Genomic DNA, 13,343 nt, shown 5'->3' with positions numbered 1-13,343 from the left:
AGCTGGGCACCAGTGGCTCACACCTGTAATCCAGGGACAGCACCTAGACCCCAAGTTCAGGGCCTGGACCTGCCAAAAAAAATTCACATCCCAGTAGTCTGATCCATGACCATGAAAACAGTCACCAAAATTGGGCACTCAAAATTATTTTATCTAGTTATTCAGGAGCCTGAGATCTGAGGATCATGATTTGAAGACAGTCCTGGGAGAAAAATCAGACTTTTATCTCTAGTGAACCAGCACAAAGCTGAAAGTGAACATGTAGTTCAAGTGGTAGAGTGCTAGCCCTTAACTATAAAGCTAAGAGACAATGCTCTCACCCCAAGTTCAAGACTCAGTACTGCCACAAAAATGAGAGAGAGTGAGAAAGTGGAAGGAAGCAAGCAAGGAAGGAAGGAAGGAAGGAAGGTAAGAAGAAGGGAGGGAGGGAGGGAAGGAAAGAGAGAAATGGAGGGAGGGAGGGAGGGGGAGAGGGAGAGGGAGAGAGAAGTGATCAAATGCTTTGATGGACAATTCTTTACCATGACAACAGAAGGCAACCATAATAAAATAGAGATTTTCCTGTATTAACCTGGATGTCAGGAAAGTACAGGAAATAGTTCAGTCACCTACTGAGAAAGTTCCCAGTATCTAATACAGATATAGAGAATGATCTGCTACAATTTTTTTTAATGCTGTTGAAATGATTGAGCTTAGGGTATAATTTTTTTAAGCAGGAAATGTTCCCAAGGAGAGGCAAAGAAAACTATGCAAATCTGGGAGAAAATAAAAAGAAGTGAGGAGGAAGAAATCTTTCAACAGAGTAAAAACTGTTAGTCTTTCTCTGTGTCCCTGAAAGGTTTTGATCCAACCCTATTTGTTATCTTAGAAAAGCTCTTCTGAAGAAAGGTCTCAGTGTAAGAACTGCTTGAAAGAAGCCAACCCCTTGGAAATAGGAACGGCTCAGCCATTTATTAATGTCAAATATGCTGCCTGCATGAATTAGTCAGCTTGTCGTTTGGAAGCCATACAGAAAAGTCCCTGTGCACCTGCCTCTCAGTGTCCTGACACTTCTGGCTTTAATGGCAGCAGGAACCACCACCAGAAAATAAAAACTTCTATTTAAAAAAAAAAGCTGACTATAACCCATTCTAGTTTCTGAATAGCTGATCTGTCCATTTTTAAAAAGCTTCTTGCTGAAGTGTCATTGGAGACCACGGCGTAGAAACTTGTTCAGATTTAAAGTGAAAAGCAAAAGAGGGTCAGTTTTCTGAAAACTGGCAGAATTTAACCCAATTGCCACAAACCTGACCTCAGAAACAAAGAGAAATGGTGCAGGAAAGGACCAGATTTCTCAGAGGCAGGACCACAGTGGCAAATATCCCAGAACTAAGAAATAGCTGCCAAGTAAGGGAGAAAAAAATTAAAGGATTTTTTTCCCCAAAAAGCTGCCAAGTCCCAGGGCACATTTCATTCCCAACAGCTGGAGTGAGCTTCAGAAGCCACACACAGGTAGACGGCCCAGCCTTATTCTTTATTTACAGCACAGTCCAAAGTCATTCTATCAAGTACAAAAGGAATGGCCCCCATTTCCTGGCTTGGCATGGGACACGCTTCCTACCAGCTGCGTTTACATCATCTTCAGCCATCTTCTTTGGGTAGAAGAGGAATTGGGGGGGGGGGGGGGGCTTAGGAAGAGGCTGGAAGGAAAGACTTCGGCCTCAAAACCAAGGAGAATTAAAAGTCCCTGCCTGTAGAGAGACAAAGGGAGCGACTCTCCCCGGGAAGAAAGGCGGTGGCCAACCCTGTTCCAGTTCTGAGGTCCACGGACGGGAACGGGAGCCGTCATGACGCGGTCTTCCTGCAGGTGGCGCCAGGGCGGATGGCGGCTCCCGCCTGGCTCAGCCTCTGCCCCCACTGAATCTAATGGCAGAGGCCGGGGAAAGAACCCCCACGTGCGGAAAGCCGAGGAGGCGCCGTGGAACGCGGGTGGAGCGGCAGGGGCCGGTGGGGCCGGTCCGCAGCGGCTCAGCGCTGCCTTCTGGCGGCTCTGTGGAACTCCCGGATCCACTGCTTCATGTAGCTCACCTCCCACAGGCGGGCCTGCAGCACCGACTCGGGGTCCTCGGCGTGGTTGGCGCGGAGGTCCAGGTGATGGGCCGCGTCCTTGATGAAGATGGCGACCAGGGAGTCTGAGATGTTTTTGGTTACTCCACCTCCGGACCAGGGGTCCAGGTTGCCATTGCTGCAAGTGGGGGAGGAAAGGAGAAAAAAAAAAAACCGTAAGAGAAGCCTACTGCCTACGTAACACCTACAGTTACCGACTTACACCCTGGAGGATTCGATCTCGGGATCGTATTCGTGATCTGAAACGGTGCTGTGTGCTATAGTGTTACAGCGGTGGGGGGGGGGGGGGGGGCAAAGAAGACTTGAGTTTGTTCTCCCATGAGTCAGCCTAGACTGTCTAGGGACCTGGGAGCCTAAAGTCCAATCCCAGCTTTGTCATTCCAAAATCTGTGTGGTGCAGGTTGCCTGACTGAGTTTCCTCATCTGTAAAACAGAAATAACAACATTTGCCTTATAAGACTGTAAGGATGAAACTGGACGGTTCGTGTGTTAGTTTTAGTAAACACAAGGGCTGGCTACAGAGGAAGGAGTCTCTCAATTAATGCTGGTTTTCTCTTTTCCTAGGACCTAATCGTCAAAGAAAAATATATCTGTATTTTAAAATAATATGAATTATCTCTTAGCTGGAGGAATGGCCAGGGAAAGAGACAGGGAGATGGAGAGGGAAAAAGGGAGAGGGAGAGGCATTAATCTGCATTATGTGTTCAATACAGTATAGTACTTGGGGAAATAGGATAAACATACTAAACAAAGTCCCCAGAAACTGATCAGAAAATTGGGCATTTCTCAAAAGATCTTTACATTAGCTTCATTTTTTTTTTAATGCTACTAGGTTATTAGTCTTCATGAGTTCAAATAAAGCAGATGTGATAGAAACAGGTTCAGTAGTAGAAATACACTGATCAGTATTTTTTTTCTCAGTCAGGTTGTTCAGCTGAGAGAAAAACATGAACACAGACTCTATCCTTAACATTTTAACAGCTTTATTGAGATACAGTTTACCACAAAATTCACCTATTTCAAATATACAGCTCAAAGATTCTTATTGAGGGGCTGGGAAGGTGGCTCAGTGGTAGAGCACTTGCCTTGCATGCATGAGGCCCTGGGTTCGATTCCTCAGCACCACATAAGCAAAAAGAAAAAAGCTGGAAGTAGCGCTGTGGCTCAAGTGGTAGAGTGCTAGCCTTGAGCTGAAGAGCTGAGGGACAGCACTCAGGCCCAGAGTTCAGGCCCACGTCCAGACCCAAAAAAAAAAATGTGAAAGGGAGAATAAAGCCATGTAATTAAAAAAAAAAAAAAAAAAAGATTCTTATTGAGAGTTGTGTAACCATTACCACAATCAATCTAGAACATTTTCAATCACCCCAAAAGGAGTTTCGAGCTCATCAGCAGTCACCCCTATTCCCCATCACTCAGCCCCACACAGCCACTAATCCACTTTCTATCTCTGTAGGCCCTTGTATTCATTTGCTGAATATATCATATCAATTGAACTAAAAAAACAGTGGTAGTACTTTGTGACATTTTCTTTCACCTTTCAAGTTATATCATGTTGCATGCATGAGTCATCATATCATTTTTTGACAAATAATATTCAATTCTATGCACATGTAATATTTTATGTATCTTCATTAGATGATCACATTTGTACTGTTTCTATTTTTTGGCATTGTAAACTTAATACAAGCTTTTGTGCTGGTATGTATTTTCATTCCTCCTGGGTATATTTGGAAGTGGAATTTCTAGGATATTTGGACTTTTTAATGAACTGCTAGACTGCTTTCCAAAGTGGCTGCACTATTTTATATTATCATTAGCAATATAAGAGGGCTCCATTTCTGTATAACCTTGCCAACACTTAGATTATCTCTCTCCTTTTTGTTGTTGTTGTTGTTGTTGGTCATGGGCTTGAACTCGGGGCCTGGGTGCTGCCCCTCACCTTTTTCACTCACTAGTCCTCTACCACTTTGAGCCACAGTTCCATACCTAATTTTCTAGTAGTTAATTGGAGATAAGAATAACTGGGTAATACATCTTATTTTTGAGTTCTTAGAGTTATTTATATCTGAAAATGGTGGTACATGGCTATATCTGTAATTCTATCATTCTAGAGGCTGAGGTAGAAGCATCATGAGTTCAAAGCTAGCCTGGACTACATATAGTTCCTATTTTAACAAAAAAAAAACTTTGTTCTATGTTCTAGACACAAGGCATCTATTAAATATATTATTTACAAACATTTTCTCCCATCCTTTAGACTGTTTTATTACCTTAATAGTAACATTTGCAACACATAGTTTCTTTTGGGGTGTGTTTGTGTGTGTGTGTTTGTGTGTGTGTGTGTGGTGTGTGTGTGTGTGTGTGTGTGTGTGTGTGTGTGTGTGTGTGTGTGTGTGTGTGTGTGGTAGTACCAGGGCTTGAACTCAGAGTCTGGTGTTCTTGCTTGGCTTTTTTCACTCAAGGCTGGTGCTGTACCACTTAAGCTATACCTCTATTTCTAGCTTTTTGTGTGTGTGTGGTTCATTGGATATAAGAGTCACACAGATTTGTCTACTCTGGCTGGTTTCTAAACTCCGATTCTCAGAACTCAGACTCCTAAGTAGCTAGGATTATAGATATAAACCAACAGCACATGGCTCAATTTTTTTCATTTTGATGAAGTCCAATTTATATACTTTTTGTTATTTATGTTTTGGTATTGTATATAAGAAACTACTGCCATGAATATTTATTCCTATTTATCTGGTCATGAATATTTATTCCTAAATTTTCTTCTAAGAGTTTTAGCTCCTCTATTTTGGCCTTTGATCTATTCTGAGTGAATGTTTTGGTACAATCTGAGAAAAGGATCCAACCTCCATTCTTTTATATTAGATGTCCAGTTTTCAGAATATCATTTGTTAGCAAAAAATATTCTTCTTTCAGTGAATTGTTTTGGCACTCCCATTGGAAATCAATTGACCATACATACAAGAGTTAACTTGTAGACCCTCAACTCTTTTCCACTGATCTACATTTAGGATATGCCAGAATCACAATTCACAACTGTTAAACTGGGATGTTTCAATCCAGAAGTTGAAGTTCTTCAAATTTGTTCTTCCTTTTTAAGATAGTTTTAGCTCCACATGAGTTTTAAGATCAGCTTGTCAATTTCTAGAATTTACGGGAAGGACAGCATTGACTCTGTAGATGGATGGGTTTGTAGAACACTGACATCTGTCATGAATGATCACAGTTTCATGCTGCTGGCTGCCTTTCTCATACTACAAGCAGGGCTCAGTCACCTTTGACACCATTTTTGGTTTTATGTATTCCTGACCCATATACATACACAAATACATGCAGTATAATCATAATATTCTATAAGCGTAATAAATTGGAGTACCAAAGAGGTAAGTGAATCATGAAAATGGATATGAAAGTATTTCTGAAAAGCTTAGTAAGAATATTAACTGGAGTAACTTTAGTCAAATGTGCAAATTAAATGAGAAAATAAACATTTAAGTATATTAAGTACATGCATGCTTGAAAAACAATTTAAAATTCCAAAGTCCATTATCATACATTTCTCTTTTTAATAAATAATATTTTTATTGCAACTAAGTCAAATTATTCTTGAAGAAAAGTTCTTTCAAAGTTGTCCTTTTATGGTTTGATTAAAAACAAAAGGGACACTTGCCCATGCAATTGTCTTCACTGCCAGATAAATATTTAATGTAAACCACACAGACATCAAATTCTCTTACGTGAACAAATAGCCTTCATCATTGTTCCAATTTGACAGGCCCAACTCAGATAGGAAACTCTCCACTATTTGCAAAACAAAAAGCTACCCAACAGCCACATAATAAGCAAATGGCATTTGATTTAAAAGGTCATCTGAAACAACCTAGTGGCTTAGCAACACTGTTTGGAGTTGCTGAGAGACCTCAGATGCACATGGACTTGAATATCTTGTTCCTAGACATGCTAACTCAATCATTGGGAAATTCACAAAATTGAAAAAAAAAAAAAAAAAAACCTCCATCTGGCTTTCATGAGAGAGTCTGAATGCCTGGGTAAAATTCCTAACAACCAGCCTTACTTAATCACTGGCAATAATTAATTTGCCTGAGAAGTAATGTTAAAACTAAGCACCTCCTCAGGGACTGCCTTCTGAATTTATATTTACACAATGGAGAATGGCGGTTGGTAAAATAATCTCTGGGCTGCAAACACAAAACTACTGTTCAATTTTAAAAAAAAAGCTGGAGTGGGACTATTAACATCTACTAATTATTAAGGCCTCATTTATCCAACAAATAAATGTTTACCGAGTGCTTGGGGGTGGGGGGAGGTGTCAGGCGCTCATTGGGCACCGGGGATTCAGCCAAGAACAAAACAGAGAAAAATCTCTGCTGTAGTGGTGTTTACTTCCATGACAATCCATTCATTCCAGAAATGACTCAGTTAGGTAACCATGATCCTATCCAAATTACATAAATTGGCAATTTGCCCAAGGTAGCTAATTCACAGAAGAAGCAGAAAACCATCAAGTTCTTCAAAACCTTAAGTAGCAATTTCTTTATTTTTTACTTTTTTCTTGGGGGAGGGGGGGAGGGAAGGAGTTTAGAGACAAATTCCTATTATATAGTCCAAACGGGCCTGGTACATAACCCTCTTGTCTCAGCCTCAGGATGCTTGGATTCCAGGTCTGTATGATTACATCTGGTTTTATGAGACAAATCTTAACTGACACATCACTCTGACAATTACAGAGTGAAACTGTCTAATCAAAACAGCAGTAGCATACAGACTTGTGCAAGGGAAGCTGAAGAAAGGCACCTGAACGCAGAGCTACTTGACATGTGGTTCCCCAGGCGGCTCCTATCAGAGCACTAACAACAAGACACGTGAGGCTGTTCTTTTGCCTTCGGAGTGCACTTTCCTCAGGAAAGTGGAACTATAAACTTCCTAATAGCTTTCCACGTTGGCTTTTCCCTACTATTAACCTGTAGCAAAAGATTTCTTTGGAAAATTTGACTTGTCAGTACAGAAAGACAAACAAGCATCTTCACACCAGCCTACCAATTCAACTTTCACAGGCTTCAAAGACTTCCTGTACTGGGAACTTCATTCCTCATCCTATCCTATGCATATATTGGGCATCTACTGTGCCTTAATCAGGTAGCAGATGTTAATAAATGGTACAAGGTAGTCTGAGCGCCTAGCAAGTCTGAGGCCACGGTGAGAATCTATCTTTCCTGAAAGGGTCAAAGATTTCTTGGAGGTCCTCCGCCATAGGTATGAGTCAAGCGGAAAAGGTCAGATAATGTGATGTTAGGAAAATGAACCCTTAAATATGTATTTTAATGTTTTCGTTTCTTTCATGCATGTGTTTCTAACGCATTTATAAGATTATTTCTTTGTTGCTTTGTATGTCCCTCCCCCACAGTGTAACCCCCGCTTTCACTATATTTGATGTCAGTATAACATGTGGAGGAGATGGGGACAAACAAGTCGTTTAAGGATTCAGGTGGACCTGTTGCAACAATGAGAAGTACAAAATGTCATGTCAAAACCAGCTTTACAATGTCGGTGTGGGGGGGGAGGGGGGTATAATTGGGTGGGGGGTAAAATTGGGTGGGGGGAGGGGGGAGGCGGGAAAGGGAAGTGAAGGGTAAACAAAGGAGGAGGCTGCAATGCTTGGTAAGAAATGTATGCATTATCCTGCCCATGTAATTGTAGCCCCTCTGTACAGTATGTTCTCAAATAAAATAAAATACAATTTAAAAAAAAAAATTTTGGAAATTCACCAAAAAAAAAAAAAAAAAGATTTCTTGGAGGCCTGAGACTTAAGTCATAGAGAAAAAGAGAAAGAAAAAGGATACTCAGAGTAAGTCTATAGTTTCCTACAACTAAAACATAAAGTGCAAGGTGGTAAGTACACTTCTTATTTATTCAACCAATAATTTTGAGCACATATATTTGCCAGGTCTGGGCCTAGTACATTATTGGGTTAATGTTGTGTTTTGTTTTGTTGTTGTGTAATGTTGTGTTGTGCTGGTACTATGGCTTGAATTCATGGCCTTGAACTCTCACTCCACTTGCTTGCTGATGACTGGTACTCTACTACTTGAGTCAAGCCTCTAGTCTGGCTTTGTGATGGTTAAGTGGATATGGGGTCTTACAAACATCTCTGCTTTGTCCTACCAACCTCTGATCTCAGCCTCCTGAGTAGCTAGGATTACTGGCATGAGTCACCATGCGTGGCAACAGATTAACTCTTTCAAACATCACAGCAACTTTATAAAGTGAGTGGTATTCTTGTTATCATTTTACAGATGGTAAAACTAAGGATCAAAAAGCTTAATTTGAATGAAGACAGACCATTATACCTTTGGACAGATCTTACAGAGCATTGTTTCTTCTACTAAACTATAATGTCTATCTACTGACTTCTAGTCTTATTCCTGAAACTTTTCTCACATATTCTACCCCCTTTTCCCAAAAACGTGATGATGATGATTCTGACTATATAAAAGGTTATAGGTGCTATAAAAGGTTATATGGGTAATTATTGTATCTGCCTGTAATTGTTATATCCAATGAGACAAGAAAATGTATTTGGCCAAAACTCACATTTTGAAATCTCATACAAAGATTGAAAATGTCATTTAAGTTCACTTAAACTTTACACAGTAGGGTCAAAGCAAGGAGGTGTGAATTTAAAATTCAGAATGGTAGAACTCCTTATAATCACTCCATGAGATAAGCTCCTGAAGTCAAGCAAACGGACAAAATACTTCCTAGAGGAGGAAGACGAATGACCTTGGATACTGCTATGTCTAAACAGCCCAAAATTCTGGGTTAGGTCAGGTGTCCGTGGATCATGCCTGTAATCCCAGCTACTTGGAAGGCAGAGATCTGAGAATCACAGTTCTAAGTCAACCTGGGCAGGAAAGTCTGTGAGACTCTTATCTCCACTTAACTACTGAAAAGCCAGAAGTGGAGCTGTGGGCTCAAATGGTAGAATTCTAGCCTTGAGCAAAAACAGCTCAGGGACAGTAAGCAGACCCTAAGTTTAAGCCCTAGTACCCGCACAAAAAATAAGAAGGTATAATAAATATTTAAAATATATAATAAGAACAAAAGGTGATGCTTCATTTTGTACTGGAGTAGTTGAAAAACTATTTTAATTTTGTTGCCTTTTTTTAAGCTTTAAGCATTATAGTAACAGCAGAAAACTCAATGGGCACCATTGTTGTATTGTATATTCTGTTAATACCCAACACTATACTAGTTCTATCTTCTAGCAATCCTAGCCAAAACTCACCTGAAGACAATGTTGGTGTGTGAGCTGATGTGTTTGCCTCCATACATGGTACCAATCCAGGAGGGCCGCGGCCTCACTCCCCACTGTTTGTAGCATTCATTTGAAAACTTCTTAAAGTCCCATGACTGAGGCTCAAACATGTCTTCAATACCATTAGTACAAAAAGGCATGACCATTTCTGTACAGGCCTTAAAAAGCAAACCAAGAGACAAGTGAAAAAGAGCACAAGGCAAAGATGGGGCTTGAAATCAGGCAACTGACTTTCAGAGACAGACCTCTCCAGTCCTTATTTACTGATATGCCAGAAACCCCTTTTTAATCAAAGAAAAGTTTCGCTAAGACACGATAGAAGTCCATATAATGCTGCCATAGAGGACGAAGAAAGATTTATTACAATGTTAGTTCACTTCATCTATCTTTCTCACGAGCTATAGTTGAAAGAAAGATTACAAATTATTTATATTTGTATATGTGAGGCATAGAAAAGATGATTAACACTTGCTGTAAATTTGATGATGATCATATACAGGGAGGGAGAAAGGGATGGAAGGAGGGGAAGAAGGAAGGAGCAAGGAAGAAAGAAATGAAAGAAGGAAGGAGAGAAGGAAGAATTTGGGGAAGGAGAGAGGGAGGGAGGGAGGGAGGGAAGGAAGGAGGCAAAGAAGGAAAGATGGAAGGAAGGAAGGAAGGAAGGAAGGAAGGAAGGAAGGAAGGAAGGAAGGAAGGAAGGAAGGAAGGAAGGAAAGAAAGAAGGAAGGAAGGAAAGGAAAGGAAAAAGAAAGAAGGGAGGGAAGAAAGGAATTTGTTCCTGCTCTCAAGTATAACAGACTTGGATCTGGGTTATGTGACAGAATCTTGTCTAGTTTTTGTTATAGCACAACTTTATTAGTGAAAAAACAAATTCTGCTCAAGGAAATCATACATGCTTACCTGATAGCCCCAACCCAGGGTTCCCAGATTGCTAGTTGTTGTTTCTGAAATATTCAAGCATTTTGTTTGGCCTGTGTAATTGTAATATAGATTCAAAGCTTGGAAAACATTCTCTACCAGCTGTGATTCAGAGGTATCAGGTTCTTTGAAATATTGGCACACTTCCTGCCATTTTGGAGAGATAAACAAGAGAAGAGTTCGAATAGAAATTTAAAATTACAGTTTAAATATGGAGAATAGGAACCCTTTTGTATAATCACTTAAAGATAGTAACATAAATATAAATAATTTTTAATTACAGCTTAATAACCCAAATACGAAACATAATTTTTTAAAACATCTAACTACATTTCTTAAAAATGTCTCAAGTATAAGCCCTCCCAACAAGAATAAATCTGGTGTGTATGTGTGTGTGTGTGTGTATGTGTGTGTGTACTTGTGCTCACGCACACATGCACATGTACACAGGCTAGTTCTGGGGCTTGAACTTAGGCCTGAACACTGTCCCTGAGATTTTTTTTGTTCAAGGCTAGCACATTTGAGCCACAGCTCCATTTCTGGCTTTTTTGGGGGGGGTGGTTAACTGAAGATAAGAGTCTGACAGGCTTTACTGCCTAGGGTAGTCTCAAACCTTGATCCTCAGCTTTTAGCCTTCTGAATAGCTAGGATTACAAGTGTAAGCCATGGGCTCCTGACAAGAATACATTTCTTAACACCTTCCCAGGCTACAGAAGTGAACCAAAGTTATTCACACAATATGCAAATTTCCCTCCACTTACCATTCCAGGTTTTAAGATACTCCACTTAAATACTCTCTGCTCTCTGGGGTCATCCTTGCCTGCTTCCCAGCTTAGAAGAATTAAACCACCACCTTCTGATATCCCTTCCACTAGACCCTGATCATATTTCTATTAGAACCTCAGTGAATTCCAGAAAGTCTCCCCCAACACAGAGCATGGCGTCTGCCAACTGTTTACTGAATGAAGGACTACATTTTTTACAAAAAAATGCAAACTTTATAAAGTTTCTTCCAGAGCTAATTACTACATTAAGTTCCACCATCTACGATATGATCAGAAGCATATTCTGCTGTTTCCCAACTCCCATGTATTTCCATCACCAGCCTATATATCAGTGCCTGAAATTCTAGCTGTGAAAATCACAGTCAATACTAAATGAAATGTAAGAATCATAAACAAATATTGAACACTAGTTGATGACATTGAAGGTTAATTCTTTAAGGAAATGCCTGTAACTTACTTTGAAATGCATTTTTAAAAATAAGATGGATAGGGGCTGGGAAGGTGGCTCAGTGGTAGAGCCCTTGCCTTGCAAGCCTGAAGCCCTGGGTTCGATTCCTCAACACCACATAAGAAAAAAGAAAAAAGCTGGAAGTAGCACTGTGGCTCAAGTGGAAGAGCTCTAGCCTTGAGCTGAAGAGCTGAGGGACAGCGCCCAGGCCCAGAGTTCAGGCCCCACGACCGGACCCAAAAAAAAAAAAAAAAAAAAGACGGATAAAAGCATGACAAGCAGGGCCATGATTTAAAGGCTAAATCATCTGAGACATGGTCTCAAATGTTTAGGGGCGGGAGAAAAGAAAGGATGGGAGAATGGATATGTTCAAAGTACAATACAGTAAATGTACAAAATAACATAATGAAATCCAACAAAAACTCTAAAAAAGGATAAAAGGGGAAAGTTGAAAGAACAGAGGAAATAAACTGGGGAAAAGTTGGTGCCTCTATTCTGCATAACATGACAATTAACATTCTATGCAATGTTAATTGGTACTTTGTGAAAAAAATCTTCTTAGTCATCGTTTTACAAATCTTATGATGTTATTTTAGCAAATGTGAAGTTTTGACAGTAGAATTTCACAGAGCCTTTAACAACCTCAACTGCAAACTGATTTCCCAAGATAATAAGTTTTTGGTAATGCTAAGTGTGAGTAAAATCAGAAAATAGGATATCCAAACAACTGGATACACCTTTTAAAAAAAGTTAACTGTGGGGCTGGGAAGGTAGCTCAGTGGTAGAGCGCTTGCCTTGCATGCATGAGGCCCTGGGTTCGATTCCTTCAGCACCACATAAACAAAAAGAAAAAAAGCCGGAAGTGGCGCTGTAGCTCAAGTGGTAGAGCGCTAGCCTTGAGCTGAAGAGCTGAGGGACAGCACCCTGGCCCAGAGTTCAGGCCCCAGGAGCGGACCCCCCCAAAAAAAAGTTAACTGTGAGGTCATTATCATATGGCCCAACCAATGTTCGGCATCTGCAAGAAGAAATAGGATTGAGCCAAATGGAGAGCCCATCTATTACTGTTAAAACAAAAAGGAATTGGCAGGTTAAGAAAAACTGAAAGTCAAAACAGTGTTTCAGTATTGTGAAAACTCTTGCTTATTCATAGTAAATTTTTAAAAAAAACTACCCCACATTTGAATAGCACTTTTCTCAGAAAGTTCCTAAGCAATAAAGCCATCAGAAATACTCAAGACAATATGAAAGATGAGGATCGGTCACTGGCTGCATTATACGATTGCCAAGAGCTGATTGGTATTCTTTCCTCTCTCTGGACAACAACAGCAGACTCAGCTCTTTCCGAATGCAGTACAGAACTACAGATTAGATAAATGGAATGCAGAGCATTATGTCTGAGCACAGCATGGTGTAAGAGGCAGGGTCACAGTGCTGGCTGGGCAGGAGAAAGGAAGTACTGATATGTAACAAGTGCCTACGACTCTGGAAAAAGAACAGTAGCAAGTGAGTGTGACTCACATGCTGGCATTAGATCCCCGCTTAGAGCTGGAACACTGAGCCTCTGTCAGGCAAAGAAAAGGAGTCCCATGAATAGCCTTCTCTGTAAAGAGCAGTTACCATCATTCCTGAGAAGACACAAGCATGGCTGGAGACCGGCACCAGCTGACAGTACTTGGGTTTCAGCAGCCCCAGAACATCACGGTCAGAAACTTGGCCTCTGCAGATAGAAACTCCATGCCTA

General features: G+C 40.5%; 1 protein-coding gene across 1 annotated transcript in view; it reads right to left on the bottom strand.

Annotated features, from left to right (window-relative positions):
• Positions 1 to 1,494: 1,494 nt before the first annotated feature.
• Positions 1,495 to 13,343, bottom strand: part of Prcp (prolylcarboxypeptidase) — a 66,338-nt gene continuing 54,489 nt past the window's right edge. Inside the window, exons 7-9 of the mRNA XM_070034903.1 lie at positions 10,352 to 10,516; positions 9,422 to 9,609; positions 1,495 to 2,224 (exon numbers count right to left, since the gene is read on the bottom strand). Of these exons, the coding sequence (XP_069891004.1) occupies positions 2,008 to 2,224; positions 9,422 to 9,609; positions 10,352 to 10,516 (570 nt within the window). The 3' untranslated portion in view covers positions 1,495 to 2,007. The remainder of the gene's footprint in view (positions 2,225 to 9,421; positions 9,610 to 10,351; positions 10,517 to 13,343) is intronic.

The sequence above is a fragment of the Dipodomys merriami genome, unplaced genomic scaffold, assembly GCF_024711535.1.
Source record: "Dipodomys merriami isolate MVZ:Mamm:240054 unplaced genomic scaffold, mDipMer1.0.p SCAF_25, whole genome shotgun sequence".
Taxonomy (NCBI): Eukaryota; Metazoa; Chordata; class Mammalia; order Rodentia; family Heteromyidae; genus Dipodomys; species Dipodomys merriami.
The sequence above is the reverse complement of the archived record's forward strand: the minus strand, read 5'-3'. Positions and strand labels throughout refer to the sequence as shown.